General features: G+C 41.4%; 1 protein-coding gene across 1 annotated transcript; it reads left to right on the forward strand.

Moving 5' to 3' along the window:
• The first annotated feature begins 2204 nt into the window (after window positions 1-2204).
• On the forward strand, window positions 2205-21880 carry LOC134461461 (GTPase IMAP family member 8-like). Its single transcript, XM_063214392.1, has 7 exons — window positions 2205-2235; window positions 6544-7251; window positions 7659-8366; window positions 8775-9452; window positions 9822-10418; window positions 20926-20985; window positions 21570-21880. The coding sequence occupies exons 1-7, from the start codon at window positions 2205-2207 to the stop codon at window positions 21878-21880; spliced, it is 3093 nt and encodes a 1030-aa protein (XP_063070462.1).

The raw sequence follows: 21880 nt of genomic DNA on the forward strand, positions 1-21880 counted from the left end.
AGCGGCAGGGGGTGCTATTCCCATTCAGCTCACTAGAGGGCCCCCTTGACCGTGCTCTCGACTGCTCTGACTTCTGGACTGCTGTTCCAACCGACTCTTCATCCCCCTTCGGACAAGCACCAGATCACCTCCTCTGCTGTCAGGGTTGACCATGCACCAGACGCACAGCAACCAGAGGGGTGTGTGTGTGTGTGTGTGTGTGTGTGTGTGTGTGTGTGTGTGTGTGTGTGTGTGTGTGTGTGTGTGTGTGTGTGTGTGTGTGTGTGTGTGTGTGTGTGTGTGAGAGAGAGCTTGTGTGTGAGAGAGTTATGCCTCTGTCATTTAAAAGCATCTGTTGTGAACTTTCTCTCCTTTCACTATCAGTCTCCAGTCCAAATAAAAAGTAGGATCATCTTGCACTTCACCAAGCTCACCACTGGATAGCACTAAAGCATGTGTGCGTGCGTGCGTGCGTGCGTGCGTGCGTGCGTGCGTGCGTGCGTGCGTGCGTGCGTGCGTGTCTGTCTGACTGTCTGTGTGCGTGTGTGTATGTGTGTGTGTGCGAAGCATAGGTGAAAGAGATTAATCTGTTATATTTAATGAAGGTTCTGCTGATATAGGCCTACTAGTTTTAGAATATACTATTTCTTTTAGTGGGTTCATTCTAAACTCATCACATGAAGCGACCAAACCCTTTTTTACCACTGGGCCTAATCAAGTTGGACTGCGAACTCTTACCTGTACACCATGCTGTCTTATCAGATGTAATAAACAACATCTGGCTTGAACATTACAATACGTGTCACAATAGTACGTAAACCACCTCTGTCTTCAACATTGCAATACTTGTCACAATAGTACGTCGCCTACATGTCTGTACATTAGCTCTACATTAGTCAGAGGAGAAGAGACGCAGACAGAGAAGAGAAGAGAAGAGAAACACAATTTTACACAAAACATTTACAGCAGCAACATATTTCAGGTGAGCGTTTTTATAAGACATTTGTAGTGTCATATCAACTCTGGCTATCGTCTGTGTTGGGTAGACAAAATGAGATTGTCATCGTAATCCTGTAAGACTGTAGTGAACAAAATTATCTGACCTAAAGGCAGAGATCTGAACAGCATGTACATAATGCTTGTCTGTTACAGATAAAATGTTTAGGCCTACAGTTCATGAGTGTAGCTCTAACAGGCTTCAGTATGAGGTCTGTTTGAAAACCACAAGGCTATTTGGAAAGCACTGGCTTACGGGTAATGATTAATCCTGGAATGCAAGAGAGGGTTATTTCTCACGAGTGTTCATTCACGTGAAGGAACACATTACATGTAAGAATATTTCCTTCCTCCTTCTCCTTTACTAACCTGATTATCATCGACTTTCAAATCTCTTCGAGACTTGGTCTGACCAAGAGCATAACAATTAACATTTCCCAAACAGCCTCCCTCGGTTTGCTAATGATTGCTTGCTTCTCAACAAAGTGGGAGGATTTCCCGATTTTGCAGAAACTCAGAAAGTACTTGTATTGCTCTTGACCTGCACTAAGAGGGCTCGGCCTGGCTACTCCTTTACAGACCAGTGATCATTTTGACCAGAGTCACTGTAATACTAAAGGCTGCAATGAACAAGTTATCTAACCTAAAGGCAGAGATCTAAACACTATGTACATAATGCTTGTCTGTTCTTGTTATGGGATAAAAGGTTTAGGCCTACAGTTCATGAGTGTGGCTCTGACAGGCTTTAGTATGACGTCTGTTCGAAAACCACAAGGCTATTTGGAAAGCAGTGGCTTATGGGTAATGATTAATCCTTGTTATTGGCTGGATTGCTGTGATGGTTATTTCTGACTAGTGTTCAGAGAACTAAAGGGCCATGTTAAATAGTAATGTAAAGTTGTGTTAAAATTCACTGGTCTGAAGCAAATGCAATAGGCACGTGAATGAACACATGTACGAATATTTAATTTCTTTCCTTCTCATTTACAGACAGTGATCATTTTAACCAGGGTCACTGTATACCTGATACTCATGACCATGTTACTATGGCAATTACAACACTTACAATTTTATAGCATTGTTTGTTGAACCATGACATGCATTTAAGAAAAAATAAATGTTGTACAATAATTTTGTAATTGATTTTGATTGATACTATTAAATGTTTTGTGGATCCAGCTGTTGAGCCCCAAACCCACCTGAATCTCCCATAGGCTAGCTGATGACCAATGGCGTCCTCTGGGTCCAGGCCTCATGCAGGTGAGTCTACTGCTGAACATCCCATAATAATGCCAATGAGTGCATCTTCACTACACTACTGTTCCTCCTGCTGCATATCCATGGCAATGACATCTGCACAAACTACAAAAGTGGTTGATGTTCTGTGACAATAATTTCACTAACAACTAGGGCTTTGAACCGTTATTTTTTTCCAAACGTTCCGTTCCGAACAGAAACGGAATTATAACGTTTCCGGTTTTGAGTTCCACCAATAAATTGACGTTCCCGAACCGGTTAGAACCAAAAAATATTGTTCCCGGAACGGTTAATTTCGTTCCTGTCAGCTGATTACTCCCAATAGGCCTAACTGACGTTAACCAAGAAAGACGGAAGTGCAAATGAGTCAGCCTACATTCAAAACTGCTTATTCAAGCGGATGAAAAGAATATCCTCCAGAATTGTATCATTCAGGGACGACCTAAGCGGAGAAGCAGAGAATAAACCTCAATTATGAAAATGTGCGCTCTACGCTGACTTGGGTCACGGGGAGCACTATGATGGACATTGTGAGTTTGTGCATATTTGAAACGGCCATGGATGCCCAATAACGCCGAAACATTGTCGGTGCGCTTTACACGCGCTTCCCTGCAATGTCTTACAATAATGCAATGCAAACTCTGTCCTTTTGTATGACAGTGGTTTCTCTTAATTAAGATGTGGAGTGAAGACTTTGTAATCTACAGCTCTCTCTCCATTCAGTCAGAGAATTTCTGATGTCACACAAGATGTGAACCTCAGCCGTCATGGTAACGTGCGCAGGAAAAGAATTACTTTTTTTTTAGTTTAAGGAACGGTATTAATCGGTTACCATTATTTTTAAATAAGTTTTCCCGTTCCAGAACATAAAAAATAATAACGTTTCCGGTTTCGTTTCTGTTCCCTGTAAAATACAAAAAGTTCCTGGTTTTCGTTTTCGTTCCTTGAACCGGTTCGAAGCCCTGCAAACAACAATCTTAATATGCAAAACATGATCATTGCTACACGGTTAAGACTGTATGGAACTATGATAATGTGGTAACACTTTATTTTAGGGATACATCTATTAGCACTAATACATACAATATTAATGCCTGTGTAAGTAACTTGTAAGGCATGTACTAAGCAAAATAAGACAGTTGTTAAGCATGTATTCACAAATGTCTTGTTCATGCCCAATTAGGGATTTATTACTAATATAACCTTAGTAAGGACCAGTAAGCCTACATTTCCACCTACCAGCAAGCAGCAAGTGGCAGAACACAACGTGTACAAGCTCCCGACACACTGCGCGAAAAAACCCCGAACAGCGCGAAAACAGATGCGGAACAAGGGTCCCCACTCCAAAGCGATGCACCGGTCAGGCCAGACGGCTCAGCGCCCCCACACCACCAAAGTCCCCCTCGTTACCCAGGGCCCCCACACCACCCAGGCCCGCACTACCTAACCACCCCCCCGATCTACAAAGTGCAAGGGTATTTTAAAGGTAATTATTATATGGTGTGACGTCATCGGTCGAATGCTCCATTCATTTCAACGGGGCTCCCCAACGTTCGCACTTCTGTTATTTTTCGATAACGGACGGGTTGGTCTATAACAGACCGCTGTCAATGGCAACAAGACTTTTCACTGCTAAAGCGACTTTTCAACAAGACTCTAATCAGCTGCTGTGATAGACAACACCTGTTGTCCTGGCTACCTAGCTGTTGCCTAGCGGTGTTCCACAACGGCACTGTTTTGTTTTGCGCAGCAACAATCTTAACATTAAATAGGCCTAAAGGAATGCCCCCGCAATGTGTGAATCATTTAAGTATATCCATATAATAAGCGGGTTAACTTTCGGCGAGTCGGTCGCTTTGTGGAATAGCAGCACTTCAGAGAGAACAAGACCCCTCCGCTCCGCGTCGGGGTCTAAAGATTCTCTCTGTCGTGCTGCCACGGTAGCGACCTTCTCGCCGAACGTTAACCCTTACTTAATACTTACTCAGCTAAGTCATCTAGTTTTCTCTTGTCCATAACAGTATATGTAAGGTAACAGGAGACCTTATATTGCAAGGATTGAACGTACACTTGTCAATGACGGTGGGTTGTTGAGATGTAAGTGTTTTCATGTACCACTGAGTTTTAATTGTAAAACCCCCCAAAATAAATGCAGAACATTAGAATAATAGTTTTGAAGCGAAACTAGACTATTATTGTGTGATAATTAAGTTAATATTTGAGAACATTAGCTTCAAGAAGTGCAGTGCATGATGGGTACGCAATTTATGCATCAGCCAAAACACCAAGCGCAGCAGCAGACATTTTGACTAAGGAGATGGAAGATGTATCCCGTTGGCTTAAAGACAACCATCTCACTCTGAACATCAAAAAGACAGTGTCTATGTGTTTTTCCATAAGAGGTAAAGCCTCCTGCTCTATCAAAATTGACCAGGACACAATAGACGAAGCTGAAGAATTTATTTTTTTAGGAATAATCTTAGACTCTCAGCTTAAGTTTAATAAACACATTAAGAAACTTACCACAACACTTCGAACAAACTTGAACTGTTTTAGAATGATAAGGCATCACATACCTGTCAAGGCAGCCTTACTGTTCTTTCATGCCATGATACTGTCCCACCTATCTTACTGTATTACTGTATGGAGCCAAGCCTCCCAGACATCAATCAAACCTATTTTATCATTATATAAACAGGCATTAAAGATACTGGACCAGAAACCAATAACGTGGCACCACTGCCTCATAGTAAAGAAATATAACCTCTTAAGCTTTGAGAATTTTATGAAGTTCTCTTTTCTTAAACTCATTTTTAAATGTGCAAACAATATTGCTCCTGTTGTACTGTGTCCATTTGTAACAAAAATAAGCTCAAGAAGAGCGGCCACCAGAGGAGCAGTGAATGGTAACTGCATTGCAGAGGTGCGCAAAACTTCTTTTGGTCAGTCTAGTTTCTCAGTTATTGGAACTCAAATGTGGAACAGTTTACCAACTGTAATAAAAATCCAAACAGAGTTTAAAACATTTAACAGACAACTGAAACACTGGCTGAAGGAAAACCAAAAATGTAATCATAACACACAATAGTTAACACACACACATGCACACACAGCATATATAGGTCACCATCATCATCTTGTTTTTTTTTTCTTAATGCACAAGGCTTTTATATTATAGGGAGCATGTTTCAAGTTGGCTTATTATTGTCTTGTATACTGTATTGTACAATTGTACTTTTAGATGATTTATATGTATTATTAGAGTAGGTAGCCTGATCAGGGACTGAGGTTGCAAATTAGCTATCTAGCTATAAACCTTCCATGTATTCACATCTGCAAGTTGTGTCATGGCTTTGCCATGTCATGTTTGTAACAATGTGCACTGCATTGTCCCTGCCAAATAAACTACAAATAAAATAAAAAATCTAGGCCAACAGACAACCTACCCAGCTCTGATCCTACGTCCTTAACTCCTCCCCTCACTCATGCAATTTAGTTGTTATCCAAACAATTTGCCATGTAGGCCTATGTAACAACAGAAATGTATCATTGCTGCACTGGCCATGCATTGCATTTCTGACTAAGGACGTACCCATCATGCACTGCACTTCTTAGAGCTAAGTTTCTCAAACATTAACTTATTTATCACAAAGGAATAGCTTAGTTTCGCTTCCAAACTATTACTCATCGTTATATTCTGCATTTATTGTAGGGTTTTTACAATTAAAACGAATTGGTGTATGAAAAAATGACATCTCACCACCCACCGTCATTGAGAAGTTTACGTCCAATCCTTTTTATATAGCGCTTCCTGTTACTCTCTAACATATTGAGTAGAATAAATGAGATCTTCATATTCAAAGAGACTAATGTATAGTCAGAAATGTTCTTACGCTTTGCTTCCCGCGGGGGTTAGGGGTAGAGTCGGGGCCCTAGGTAGTGCGGGGGCCCTAAGTCATCTGGGCTGAGCAATGCATCACTTTAGAATAGGGACCCTTATTCCACATTCCTTGTTCACACAGTGTACCAGGCGCTTATACACATTGTATTCTGCCACTTACTACTTACTAATAAGTAGAAATATAGGCTTACTGGTCCTTACTAAGGTTATATTAGTAATAAATCAACTAATTGGGCCTGAACAAGACATTTGTGAATACATGCTTAACAACTGTCTTATTTTGCTTAGTACATGCCTTACAAGTTACTTACACAGGCATTAATATTGTATGTATTAGTGCTAATAGATGTATCCCTAAAATAAAGTGTTACCGCTAACTAAGATTCTGAAACTAATATCAATTTATGTAGGTCATGTCACCCCTGATGAAGAACACTTGAGGATTGTCCTATTGGGGTACATAGATGCTGGGAAGAGTTCATCTGGAAACACCATCCTGGGCAGAGAGGAGTTTGATACTGTAGGGAGAACAGCTCAGTGTGTGATGAGACAGAGAGAAGTAGCAGGAAGACACGTCACTGTGGTGGAGGCACCAGGATGGAATATTGTAACTACAGAATACACACCCACCATGACCAAAGAGGAGATTGAGCTCAGTGTCTCTCTGTGTCCTCCTGGACCCTACGCTATACTGCTGGTCACAAGTCTGAAAATATTATTCACAGAAATGCACAGACAATCAGTACAGGAACACCTGGAGCTTCTGGGTGAGAGAGTGTGGAGTCACACTATAGTGCTGTTCACCTGTGGAGACTGGCTGGGAGACACACCCATTGAGCAGCACATTGAGAGTGAAGGAGAGAGTCTACAGTGGCTGGTAGAGAAATGTGGGAACAGATATCATGTCCTCAACAATGAGAGGAGAGATGACCACATGCAGGTCACACAGCTGATGGAGAAGATAGAAGAGATGGTGGCAGCAAACAGAGGACAATGTTATGAGGTGGAGAGATGGAGAATAGAAGAGTTGGAGGAGAAGAGTAGGAGAGCTGAAGTGAGAGGAAAAGAGAGGATGATGAAGGTGAAGAGAATGAGAGAATCACTCCGATCTCAGATGGGTGAGTAGGGGTATATTGTTTCATTTTTTAAACAAAATATATAGTTTTGTCTCCATTTTTGTGGATCTAAGAGTTGCATTCTCCCTCAGTTATTAACATAAAACATCACTTACAAAAAACTGAACATGTACAACTTTCTGGTTCCAAACCAAATCCCTATCCATTAGGCCACTTCTGTCCTAGTTATTAAAATAACACCAATGGCAGCATTAATAGCCGTGAATATAAGACTTGAATATTACTCATGTTGAAACATATTGACAACATGTTTCCAGTCTAATAATTTCTTAAATTAATAGCTTAATAGCATGCATTTAGCACAAGAAATGATTTTATGAAATGGTTGTAATTTCTATTGATAAAAAAATGTATAGACGTGCAGCATCACTTGTGTTTCTTCCTCTCAGGTGATTCTCTTCATCAGTCAGAGTTGAGGATTGTGCTGCTAGGAATCAGAAACGAAGGGAAGAGTTCATCAGGAAACACCATCCTGGGCAGAGAAGAGTGTGATACTGTCAGAACTGTTCAGTGCGTGAAGAGACAGGGAGAAGTAGCAGGCAGACACGTCACTGTGGTGGAGGCTCCAGGATGGAAGAATATACTTGTATATACAGATGACACACCCACCATGACCAAAGAGGAGATTGAGCTCAGTGTGTCTCTGTGTCCTCCTGGACCTCAAGCTCTACTGCTGGTCATACGTGTGGATAGATCATTCACTGACAAACTAAGAAGATCGGTGCAGCAACACCTGGAGCTTCTGGGTGAGAGAGTGTGGAGGGATACTATGGTACTGTTCACACATGGAGACTGGCTTGGAGACAGATCCATTGAGCAGCACATTGAGAGTGAAGGAGAGAGTCTACAGTGGCTGGTAGAGCAATGTGGGAACAGATATCATGTCCTCAACAATGAGAGGAGAGATGACCACATGCAGGTCACACAGCTGATGGAGAAGATAGAAGAGATGGTGGCAGCAAACAGAGGACAGTGTTATGAGGTGGAGAGATGGAGAATAGAAGAGTTGGAGAAGAAGAGGAGGAGCGATGAAGAGAGAGCGAAAGAGAGGATGATGAATGTGAAGAGAGAGAGGGAATCACTCCGATCTCAAATGGGTGAGTTGGGGTATATTGTTTCTTTTTTAAAACATTTATATAAAAAACATAAATAGTGTTGTCTCCATTGTTGTGGATCTAAGAGTTGCATTCTCCCTCAGTCATTAACATAAAACATCGATTACAAAAACACATACAACTTTCTGATTCTAAAACCGAATCCCTTTTCCATTAGGCCACTACTGTCTCATTAAAACAACACCAATGGAAGCATTATTAGCCATGAATTAAAGACATAAATATTACTGATGTTGAAACATACTGACAACATGTTTCCAGTCTTATGTCTTAAATTACTAGCTTAATAGCATGCATTTAGCACAAGAAATGATTTTATGAAATGGTTGTAATTTCTATTGATAAAAAAATGTATAGACGTGCAGCATCACTTGTGTTTCCTTCTGTCAGGTGATTTTCTTCATTTGTCAGAGTTGAGGATTGTGCTACTGGGAATCAAATATGGAGGGAAGAGTTCATCAGCAAACATCATCCTGGGTCGAGAGGAATTTGGAACAGTAGGGAAAACAGCTCAGTGTGTGAAGAGACAGGGAGTGGTAGCAGGGAGACATGTCACCGTGGTAGAGGCTCCAGGATGGAATACTGTATCTAGAGAATACACACCCAACATGACCAAAGAGGAGATTGAGCTCAGTGTGTCTCTGTGTCCTCCTGGACCCCATGCTCTACTGCTGGTCATAGGTGTGGATAGATCTTTCACTGGGAAACACAGAAGATCAGTGCAAGAACACCTGGAGATTTTGAGTGAGAGAGTGTGGAATCACACTATACTGCTGTTCACCCGTGGAGACTTGCTGGGAGACACACCCATTGAGCAGCACATTGACAGTGAAGGAGAGAGTCTGCAGTGGCTGATAGCGAAATGCGGGAACAGATATCATGTCCTCAACAATGAGAAGAGCGATGACCACATGCAGGTCACACAGCTGATGGAGAAGATAGAAGAGATGGTGGCAGCAAACAGAGGACAGTGTTTTGAGATGGAGAGAAGGAGAATAGAAGAATCGGAGGACAAGAGGAGGAGAGAGGAAGAGGGGAAAGAGAGAGAATCACTCAGATCACAGATGGGTGAGTTTGTCCATGTTTTAATTTTTTTTTTTTTTAAACAAAATATATAGTTACCAAATATATAGTTTTGTTTCCATTTTTGTGTAGTTGCATTCTCCCTCAGTTATGAACATAACACATCCCTAAAAAAACGAACGTGTATAACTCTCTGATTGCAAAACCAATTCCCTCTCCATTAGCATTAATAGTTGTGAATTTCTGACATAAATATTACTGATGTTGAAACATACTGACAACATGTTTCCAGTCTAATAATTTCTTAAATTAAGAAAATGGATTTAGCGTATCACATGATTTGATGAAATGGATGTAATTTCTATTGATAATGAAATGTATAGACCTACAGCCTCAGTTGTGTCTTCCTTTCAGGTGAGTCTCTTCATCTGTCAGAGTTGAGGATTGTGCTGCTGGGATACCGAGATCCTGGGAAGAGTTCATCAGGAAACACCATCCTGGGCAGAGAGGAGTTTGACACTGCAAGGAGAACAGCTAAGTGTGTGAAGAGACAGGGAGAAGTAGCAGGCAGACACGTCACTGTGGTGGAGGCTCCTGGATGGTGGAGGAATTCTACTGTGGACCAAACCCCCAACATGACCAAAGAGGAGATTGAGCTCAGTGCATCGCTGTGTCTTCCTGGACCCCACGCTCTACTGCTGGTCTTAGGCATGGTTAGATCATTTACTGAAGAAGTGAGAAGATCAATGCAAGAACACTCCGAGCTTCTGGGTGAGAGAGTGTGGAGTCAGACTATAGTGCTGTTCACCTGGGGAGACTGGCTGGGACACACACCCATTGAACAGTACATTGAGAGTGAAGGAGAGGGTCTGCAGTGGCTGGTAGAGAAATGTGGGAACAGATATCATGTCCTCAACAATGAGAGGAGAGATGACCACATGCAGGTCACACAGCTGATGGAGAAGATAGAAGAGATGGTGGCAGTCAACAAAGGACAGTGCTATGAGAACCGTAAGTTATTCATCTTTCAATGTAAGATTGTTTTTTTATTTTTAGCTTAGTCTCTAATTAATGTTTAAATTGTGAAATGGAATCATTGTAAGGGCTGCTGTTTCATAGTGAAGGGGGCTAGCTTGGCTATCATGCAGACCCTTCGTGCATCTTCGTTAACCTTTGTGAGCTCGCTCGAGGGTCTGGAAATCTTAGACGAGTCCGAATGAAATCAGATATTTGACATCCTGTCCAATCAGAATCCCGGGGCAGGGTACATACAAGTCAGTGGTTGAAGTATATTTTGCTATATCGGCTCAGACGAGTTTGATTTTGTCAATCGATGTAGACAAAGCACGTGAGCGAGTACTTGTTGTCACAATGTGGGTGGTAATAAAAGCAGCACATTTAAAGTCGGCCACAAATATGAAAGACATGATGGGCTCGCACCAGTTTGATCTTGTGGTCAGATTTTTAATCTTATATGATTCATATGCAGATTATTATATGTACATGTATATGCAGGAATATTGAGATATGTGTATATGACTATATGTATATATCGTTCCAGTATGTAAGCATTGTATTCTGTATTGAGTGTCAGCTCAGTTGAGGTGGGTCAAGCTAATTAACATCTGTAAAGGGCCTGACAGGCCATGGGGCTGTGTGAGCTCACACAGTATAAATGCTCTGAGAGGACACAGCCGAATGTGCATTCTACCTTGGAAGATCAGCGAGAATGATGTTCTATCACTGGGATGTTGCCCTGTTCTTATGGAGCAGTTATGAATAAAGAATCCTGCAGAAACTCACCGAACCCAAAGTGCTTGTCTGACAGTAATAGAGAAAAAACCCACATTTAATGGTGTCAGAAGTGCGATGATGATGAAGCTGCAGACAGGGGAAAGATGGACTATTCCAGGAAGGACAACATCTCAAAAAACTTGGCCAAGTAAGAAGTGGAAGAAACCTACTGGAAGAAGTTCATCAAAGACCTGCCGACGGCAAAAGTTGGATTGCACTCTGGGCCCGGTGAGTAGATTCCAATAACGTTAATTATTTCAAATAATTGTATTATGTTAGCTAAGGAAGTGGGAGGTTAAGCTGAAATGTACAGTTGTTTGAAATGATGAGGTTGGGGGAACATAAAGAAACCAAAAATGGATGATCCTGCATATTACCGAGAATGAGGGAGTGTTTGAGTTATACAAACGGCGGACACTGCACACTTTTATGTGGCCTATTAGAAGCGGTGTACAATATGAACGGCGTATGTGGTAGGTGGTCGATTTCAAGGTCTTAGGCTGGACAGGCACATTTTTGGATATGATTGGACGATCAGCAAATTTAGATGCTCAAAATATTGTTCTTTGGGGGAGGGAGAGTTGCGTAAACTAGGGTAGCACACTGCACACTGAAATATGTGGCCTTAAAAGCAGTGTTTAAATTCTGAAGGGCATTTCATGCGATAGGTGGTCGAACCCAAAGACGTATGATGGGCAGTCGTATTTTTGTGAGAATCGGCCAAATGAAGCGCTAATAGTAATGGTTTCGGATGATCTTATGTAATATAATTATTGATATAGGACAGGCACGAATCCATGGAAGAGAGATCTCAGTGTGAAAGTGTAGGCCTACTATGTGTGTGTGGTATTACTCAAGGAGCAGAGGAATAATTGTATGGACAAATTTAAATACTAGGTGAAGATGTTTAGCTTTTTCCCCGTCGGAAGATGAAAAATAATTTTAATTATGGATCAACCTCTGGTGTAATTTTAATAGTGGAAGTTAATATTTTTTGCTGTATGTGAATTTGGGCATAGAGAAAGAGGAGAGAGAGAGAGTATGCCAATGTGTGTGAAGTGTTAGTGTGTGTGTGTGGATCCACAAAAAGAATGTCTGATGTGTGTGTGATTTTGTGTGGCTCTGGATATGGTGTGATATCAGAGAAAGAGAAAGAAAGGAGAAAGAAAAAAAAAAGAGAAAACATTGATTGGCTTGTAGGTAAGGATTGGATTGAAAGAGGAGAAGAAAATACAGAGAATTAAAAGGTTTTGAAAGTGTGAAAATAGATGGAAAGAATTATTCTTTTGGATGGAGATATCGAGTGTAGAAGGAAGAGGTCAGGTAGGGATAAAAAGCAAAGGGCTGAGAGGCCATATAGACTGTGTTGGCTGGAATTATTTCAGTGTATAATATACATGGCAAGATAGGAAGATAGCCTACTTTGAAACTTGGAATAATAATGGGAGACGGAATGAAGTGGAGAACAAGGTAACTAAAGAGTGGAAGCTAACAGAGTGGTGACATGACGAGTAGCATGGTTGGTGGTTGCGGCTGTATGACATCTGTTCAATAAGCTTTGAATGTGGGTTGAATGTGAAATCATATAGGCTAGCAGGAAGTGGGGAAGTTAGAATGGCTATGCAGAAATTTGAATTGGGGTGAAAATGCATGCATGTGAACTGATAAGGTATTTTAACATCATACGAGGAGAAAAGGTACATTTCTGTGGATGTGTGTTACTCTGTTTGGCCACTAGGGGTTAATTACCATGGCAATGGGGAGAGAGATGGAAGCTGAAGTGACTGTTTGGAAGTTGGAAGCCGGAACTAGCTTTTAAATTTTCATTTGAGAAGAGCGGAATGGAATGGAATATTTTTTTTGGAGGAAAAAGAGAAAATAAAATAAAATAAAATAAAAAAGGAGAAACATATGGGCAAGAAAATAAGGGTTTGAGAGATTCACTGAACAGAGAGTTAGTGCTTGGTTTGGGTGACAGAGAGCTGCTCTGCCCCAACATAGAGGTCTGTGAGTGTCGTTTAAGATGTAAATGAATGTGTCAAGGAGAGGTGCCGATGGTCTGGAAGGAAAACATTAACATGTCTGATCTTGATGAATTAAGAAAGCAATGGATGTTAATGTGCTGGCAACTGGGAGTTGAGAATGCTTAACATATATTTGCAATACATTGATGACCAGGGGGCTAGGAGTGGTTAATTGCCTAGAGTGTGGAGACCCAGTGTGATTTCAAAGACGGTGTGGGGGTGAACTCCCAGACTGGCTGGGGCCTGTGGGCAATTGGTTATCACTGGTCTGAAGTGGTTCTTAAGACTTTTAAAGTTGGCTGATAAACATTTGAAAGGAAGGAGGGACTGGAAGAGCTCAAAGTTAACAAACAATTTAGCATGGAGTGAATGAAGAAGACAGGAAGGTCTTAGCTTAAATTGGATTATGATAATGGTCTGCGATGAACAAAGGGTGGAAGTGTTTGTCTGCCGAGAGGAGAGAGAATGAGCTAACTTCAAGGCTATGGTCAATGCACCAGGGTAGACAAAAGGTAATTAAGAGAGTCAGCATTTCTTGGCAAGAAGAAAAGATCAAATGGGCTAGTGACACATTGGTGTGGGCGTAGCAGCAATTGGGGGATTTAAAATGAGAAAATGTTGGAGTGATAAAGCAAAATATTATAAAATTTCATGGATAGCATAGAGGTGCATTAGGTAGCACAAATTCAGGATACAATGCTCAAAATTCAAAGTACTTATTGTCTAATAGGTTAACATGTTAGATAATGGTCTGAGATAAGAAGCTTGTATGTATGAGAGTGGGTAAAATGCAATGAGTGAAAGAGTGATAATGACTGTGGTGTGTCAGCAGAGAGAGATGGATCTGTCTGTGTATGGTTGTATTAGATATGCCAAGTTTAAAGATATCAGGAACTACAGAAGAGTGTAATGGCATTTGTATATCAATCGGTAGCATAGAAATTGTATGGAGAGAATGTGTGGAATAGGTGGCTGAGAGAAATTTGGTTTAGAAAATGGAATGCAAATATGAAAGTGAGTGAGATTGAATGTATGAAGTACAATTTGAATTGCTCAATGGAGTATTTGGAATTACCGGATATTTATCTGGAAGAGTGGAGGAGAGACTGGTGAAGAGGAGTTGACATTTTAACTAATAGCATGAGGCTTCACCCAGGGAAGAGGGGTTTGCATTTGAATATTGAATGGCCACAATGTTGATTGAAAACCCTGATTAGCTGGACGAAGTCACAGAAGGTGTGAAGGGGGCTCCAGCAGGAGGTGAAACCAGTTTGAACTAATAAATTATGCAAGCAAACAGAGGGGGCAGAAAAGTCCTGCAGTGGCATGTAAATGGTTAATATCTGAATAAACAAAGGGAATAGTTGATCTGATATAACGGGTGAAAAAAAAAAAAATCTGAACGGTGCAAGAAACTATGGCAACTTAAAAAAAAAAAAAAAAGGAAGCAATTTTGATTGGGGAGATATGGTAGTGAACGAGGGAAAAACATTTTTGGAAATACAGGGGTGTGTTTGCAAAGGAAAAAGGGGTTGGAATCATTTCAATGGAATCAATTCAAGCAAGCAATGACTAACTGGACGAAACCGACGAACAGAGTAAATGGGTTTTGAAAACATTAGAAGAGTAGTTGGAAACGCCCTACTGCATGTCATCTCTTTGCATGAAGCTATGAAACATATCTAACACAACTAACCCCAACTAACATCTAAATTAACATACTGATGTTTCCCCACTGAACTAACAAAGGGTCTGTTTCCAAGCGCTGAAGAGAATCAAATGAACCATAGTCCAGTGAGAAGGCTGGAGAATTGGGAGTTACAAATGAAGTTTTCACAATTGTAGCTTAGGCTACAAAAGTGAAAAAAGGGGGGTGCATGGGTTGATTAAACATGGAAAGAAAAAATAGAAGATTAGAAAATTGGCAAAGGAAAGTGGAAAATTGACAGGATTTAGATTAATATTAGAAGAAATTTTAAGAAATTTGAAATTTATAGTTGAAAGAGGTTTTCATAATTCAGGAGGTAAGTTAAAGGAGAGGATTTAAGAAAAATGCTATAGAATTTGACTGGAGAGTAGAGAACAAATTGTTTAGATTGATGATAAAAGTGTTAGTAGACTAGACAGGAATTAAAATTGTTTAGAGATTGAATTGTGTAATTAATTTGATTATACAGTTAGATTGTGTATGTCTGAGTTTTGCTAATGAATGAGAGTGTGAAATTGAGATAGTCTATCCAAAGAATTGATACTGCGCTCGCTGTTTGTGTCTTTACAGATCGACCAGGGCGGAGATGATGGCCAGTGGCTTGCAACGGAGGAGACGATGGGGCTTAGAAGAGACAGTCGTCAGCGAACAAAGAGGACGGCAGGCAGCTGAGAGGAGAGTTAGAGGAGACGATGGGGGTCAGACCAGACCAGGAGGCCAGTACCCAGGACAGACCAGACCAGGGGCTGGAAAACCCACCAAGCGGACAGCAAGTCATTTACAACTGAAAGCTAATCAAGAAGACCACAACAGAACAACACCCGTGGGCTGAATCGGGGGTTCAAGTCAACAAAGGAAGGCTTCACACCTGAGGCAAACTAGGATGGATGCAAAGTGAATTAACAAAGCATCAAATAGACTGGGCACATCTACTGTCGAAATGGGGGAGCTGTCTTCGAAGTGGAAACGAAGGAACACAACATCAGACAATGCATACATTTCAAAGGACTTCAGAAATCCCTAACACATGAAAGCAACCGAAACACAACACTTTGGAACACAAATGTTCAACCTCGAAAGGAGCTAAGACAGGATTAAAAGTCATTAACATCTTGATAACAAAAGACGCAACAAACAACAGCAAGCCAAATTGCATACATCACAGAGAACAATAGACTCTTTGCGACTGAGCCATGGAGGAGGAAGCAGTGACAGAAGCAAGAAATCACATGGGCATGACAGTGAATTAAATTGTGTAACTGTGTTTGAACTGTTGAAAGAGCAGGATGAATCAGCTAGGAATGTTATGATGAGAAAGTTGATTAAGTTCTGACAACAAGACGAGGTGCCATATCAATCAGAGTAAATGTACAGAATGTCAGATTCTTGCCACTTACACAAATTGATTATTTAGCAATGTAAACATGAATCATATAACAACAGAATAATTCATTAGAGGTCAAATCACGGCAATAGCTGAGTGGCATTGATAGGATGACAAAGTGTGTGCAATGTACTTGTGAAATGATATGATTGGATATTCCTGGTAGTCTGAAGACAGTAAATTGATAAGCAAATAGCGAAGAGACATATAACTAGTCAAATATTTAGTGTAACTCAAGACAGTGTAGAATGGTCAACAGAATCATGGGTTAATCATAGATACATAAACCATAATGTAATGTGTAACACTGTAACACGGTTAAGGGTTGCAGATGGCCTACAGTACCCAGTTAAAATTTAATGCAGAATGGTTACAAAGTCATGTTAAATCAATTCTTAACTGAACATGCAGGGCTGTCATATTGAAATGAAGCCATCGTTGGAATTTTCCCTTCACGTCTTGTTTTTCCCTTAAATTGGCAGAATGGGGTTTTTGCAAGATGCAAGGTTTTCGCCAATGATTTAAGAATTGAAATTTGAAGATTTAAGAATTGAAATTTGAAGATTGAAGATTGAAGGCATATAAGATAAAAAATTGTAACCCTTGTGAGTCTTTTTGAGACTCAAAATGGGGGAATATGTGGTCAGATTTTTAATCTTATATGATTCATATGCAGATTATTATATGTACATGTCTATGCAGGAATATTGAGATATGTGTATATGACTATATATATATATCGTTCCAGTGTGTAAGCATTATACTCTGTGCTGAGTGAGGGTCTGTCAGCTCAGCTGAGGTGGGCCAAGCTAATTTGCATCTGTAAAGGGCCTGACAGGCCATGGGGCTGTGTGAGCTCACACAGTATAAAGGTGCTGAGAGGACACAGCCAAATGTGCATTCTACCTTGGAAGATCAGCGAGAATGATGTTCTATCACTGGGATGTTGCCCTGTTCTTATGGAGCAGTTATGAATAAAGAATCCTGCAGAAACTCACCGAACCCAAAGTGCTTGTCTGACAGTAATAGAGAAAATACCCACAATCTACAAACACATCACATGTGAGGTGTGTGGGGACAGGTGGAGAGGTGGAGCTGAAGTGGGGACCTGCGCAAACTTGTGTAGGGGTGGAAGCCAAGACTCATATACACACGTGAGTGAGTTGTTGACCAACCAGGTCATGGGAGCTTGACCTCAGAGGCGGTCTGCAGACGAGCATCGACGGGGATAAGCAACTGCAGGGGTTGCAAGATCTGACTGCAGTCACATTCATCCTGCAATAGTTTGACATCATGTGACACAGGGCCGCTGACAGCTTTGGCAGGGCCCGGGACAAAAATCTCTGATTGGGCCCCCCCCCCCCCCCCCCCCGCCAAACATAACATTGTTCTATCCATGCAGTCCAGCCTACATTTTATTAAAGAAACAACATAGATAGGATTCTCATTACTATTAATAACAGAAGTGTAGCCTGAGTGTAATTTGGCAATTTGAAGGCTTGCACATCAAAACTATGACTGAGAAGGAGTCACCGTTTGCTAAACTGACCTCAAGTGACGTGACAGAGAGCAAGTGAACAGGAACACACAGAGTGTGCTGCTGTGCTCCCTCCCTCATCAAAGCCTCCCACAGCAGGAGTAGCCTAACACAGGAATATGTCAATTTACAGAAAACTATGCACAACGAATCTACACTGTATTTCTCCTCACAAAGTTAACAGGTTGATAATTTGTTAGCATCTGTGCTAAGCGGAGATTTAGCAATAGCGTTGCATAGCGCTGTTTAAAAAGTTGGTTGTCCTTCTCCTGGCAAACGTGCGCCCTGGCAAACGTCCCACACAACCAGAGATTATAATAGGCTACTCTTAGAATCTCTGGTATGATTGTGTGGGCTCATATGCATTTTATTCTTAACTGACAGTCAGATTTGAAGCACAATGTTATTAAGCTGCTGTTCTGGTAAGGAAATAATACAATGTCCGTTTCCTATTGTGTTCATGTGCGCGTCCCTGCCTAAAACATTTGATTTGGAAACTTTTGCGGAGTAGGCTAATGCGCATATTCATAGATTCTATTAGATATAGGCGTAAGCAACACAGTATAATTAAGCCGTTGTAATCAAATTATTCAGTGCCCCCTCTCTGTCTGATTGATCTCCGTGTGTCTTGCTCACGGCCTCCTGTGTCAGTTAGGCTACTTGACGACGGGACTGGAAAAAGTTGCCCCGTGTCTTACCTGGATCTGCTGCACAGCTGCTTTTACTGGTACCTGCTGCATCACCCGAGTCTTTTCTGAAATATATATGTAGAGAACCCCTCAGGCTTTTGCTTCTTCATCTCTTTTTCGCCTTTCTTTCCTTTTCAGCGCTCCTGACTTGTGCATGTTGTTGACTACCGTATTGGCCCGAATATAAGACGTGGTTTTTGTTCTAAAAATAGTAGGCCTACTCTAAAAAGTGGGGTCGTCTTATTTCCGCGCGCTAGAGAAAAAAGTAAAACAATTTTTTTTATTTTTTTTTTAAACTTAACCTGAATTCGGCCATTAGCCTATGCTTCACAACAATGCCACAAAACTCAATAATGGATGGGTTAAGAGATTGTTTTGTCCATATCAAATTTGCAGATGCTTGTTTCGTTATGACAGTTGCACCGCACGTCTATCAACTGTCAATGTCAACGCGATGCGGACGACAGTGCAAGGGGAAAAACACAAGTCAATCGCGGCTTGTTGCTCTGCTTTTTTGTGTTTGGTTTTACAGTCTCATCAGGAAAGCTTTGGTCGTTCTCTCTGGTCAGCCGATAACGCCACTAGAACTAAAGAAATGAAGGGTGATTTGACGAACAACCTGTAGGCTAAGTTTTGGATGCTGTCATAAGCCAATCAATGGTCATCTGTGTGTGCGCGACAAAGCGATGATATGCCTCGCAACGATGCAACAACACAGAATAATGGTTAGGGCAAGATATTGTCTTGTTCATATAAAATCACTAGGAGTTTTACCCTTGGTACGAAATGAATATCATTCGGACTTTTAATGTCAACGTGGTCCTGATAGGCAGCGCATGGGTTTCAAGTGCAATGCGTCTCTGCCTTTGGTCACGTTCGGTTTCTACAGTCCAACGGAAAACTTTGAAAGCATAAAATGAACGGCGATTTGGCGAGACGGCTGCTGGTTAGGTATTGCTGTCAACGAAGCATTTCGCAAAATCTGTGCATTGCACAATAAATTGCCTATCTCTACTGGACTGGTTGCCTGCCTGGCTGGCGCAGACTCTGAATGTAGGCTATGTTGCGTCGCACTTTAAACAGGCGGGCCCAGACGGCTGTAGCCTGTTACGGTGCCTATTGGCGCTTGACAGGTGAAGTGAGTAAAGAAAGGAAAAGGATATGAGTAGCCATCTGTGGTCTTATATCATGGAAATTCCATGAAAATTATATTGTGAAATTTGTTCTTTGTAAAAAGCCTCAGATTTTCCAACAAATCAAAAAACTTTTTTCCCCAAAACATGAGCCTGAAAATGGGGGATCGTCTTATAATCAGAATCGTCTTATATTCGGGCTAATACGGTAATTGGCTCGCGCACTGACCACTTATCGAATGATGTCGTCTTTTTTTCTAAGAAGGCCAAACCATTTTGGAATAGGGGTGATAGGGGGTTATTGGCCGTTTTTTTCAAGGGCATCGAAGGCAAATATCTACACGTCATTGTTTGAATGCAAATAAAGCAACTTTCCTTCCCTAAATCAACACATTTTTGAAGTGACCATATAATAATTAATCCCAACGTCATGGGGGCCCAGTTATGGGCCCCCCTAGTCCAGGGCCCGGGACAAAAAGCCCTTTTGTCCCCCCCTGTCGGCGGGGCTAATGTGACATCTCACCTCGTCGACGCAACATGACTGCAATTTTGAAGTTTGACAGGAAATCTAAGTGTCATGCAGCATTTTCATCCAGAGTGCATTGCTGTCTTCATGCGCATGCATGCGTCGATGACTAATCGAATGCCCTTAGTACGTGATTTTTAAAAAAGCCACGTGAATTCTCCAATCAGGTGCGAGCTGTTTTGAACTCACCTGCGCCTTTTCAGAGCTAAGCGATTGACAATGTTCCAGATGATTTGCGTGAGAACCAGGTTAGAGCAAAGCAATGTGTTTTAGAGGGGGGAGCATCGGAGAGCAGATGCAGAGTAGTAAGCAGAGAAATAGAGAGTAATACGTAATGCATTTTAGAAGACAGCATCAGAGAGGAGCGGTGTAGAATAGTGATGTTAAGAAAAGAGAGAACAGAGGAGGAGAGTCAGGGAGGGGAATAAGAGAGTTTCAAATGTGTAGGCTTATTTTGGGGTGCGTTTCCTGGTAACACTGGATCTTACATTCTTAGACTTTTTATGCCTTCTTCCCAAATATTGTCATATGAAACAATGTGCACATCTCAGATCATTCTTAAAGGGATAAAGGATTTGTCACATTGACAGTTTTTCTGTAGTCCCAAGAATGAAATAAATATACACACACACATTTGACATCTCATATGCACCATATCACACTGCACTGTGACACTCCATAAACTGTATAATAACTCATTATCTCTAAAATATATTGTTACAGGACAAGAGCAACAACAGCCTCTACGAAAAGCACGCAGCTATGACCTGGTTCCACCAAGCAGTAAGTCATGTGCTGTACATTTTGTGCTGAATTGAGCTTTGTGCTTTGTCTTTGACTTCATGTGTGTGTGTGTGTGTGTGTGTGTGTGTGCGCGTGTGTGCGTGTGCATGTGCGTGGGTGCGCGTATGTGTGTGTGCGCGCGCGTGTGTGTGTGTTCGGAAGAGTGTGTATGCGACCAGTCAGGAAAGCACAAAGCAAGGACTTTATTTCTCTAAGCAGTACTGTACGTCATGTATATAGTGCATTGTGTTGTTGGCTTGTCTTCCGGTGTTTCATCATGTGTTGATGTGTAGTGAGTGGAGCATCCAGCCAAAATGATAACCGCTGGTCTGTGTCTAGCTAACTGCATGATCATCCCTATACAACTCTTTGATTTCCATCAGTATTTGGGTCTGTATAACTTTTAATGTGCTGTGATCCAAATAAAAGTACTAAACTGTGTGTGCGTTTGTGTGTGTGTGTGTGTGTGTGTGTGTGTGTGTGTGTGTGTGTGTGTGTGTGTGTGTGTGTGTGTGTGTGTGTGTGTGTATGCGTGCGTGTGCATGTGTTTGTGTGTGTGCCTGTGTGTCTGTATTGATGTGTAGTGAGTGGCGCACCCAGCCAAGATGATGACCGCTGGTCTCTGTCCAGCACGGCGTCCGGCTCCTACAGATCTGTCTTCAGCTCAATATCATCCAGATCTACAGTGTCTTCACAATCTTCTGGGTATGAGTCTTCAAGGTCTGGCAGTTCTTCTTCACAAAGTTCTGGTTCTAGAACTACTAAGATAACCAACCCCTTGAAAGTTCGTAAAGGCCTTGATGACATTCTGGAGGTATACGACAAACCAACTCCAAAAGACAAGGACACACGTGAGAAAAGGACATCAGTAGGTTTCCCAGAGGAGCAGGACTAA

This window comes from Engraulis encrasicolus, chromosome 13 (assembly GCF_034702125.1).
Source record: "Engraulis encrasicolus isolate BLACKSEA-1 chromosome 13, IST_EnEncr_1.0, whole genome shotgun sequence".
Taxonomy (NCBI): Eukaryota; Metazoa; Chordata; class Actinopteri; order Clupeiformes; family Engraulidae; genus Engraulis; species Engraulis encrasicolus.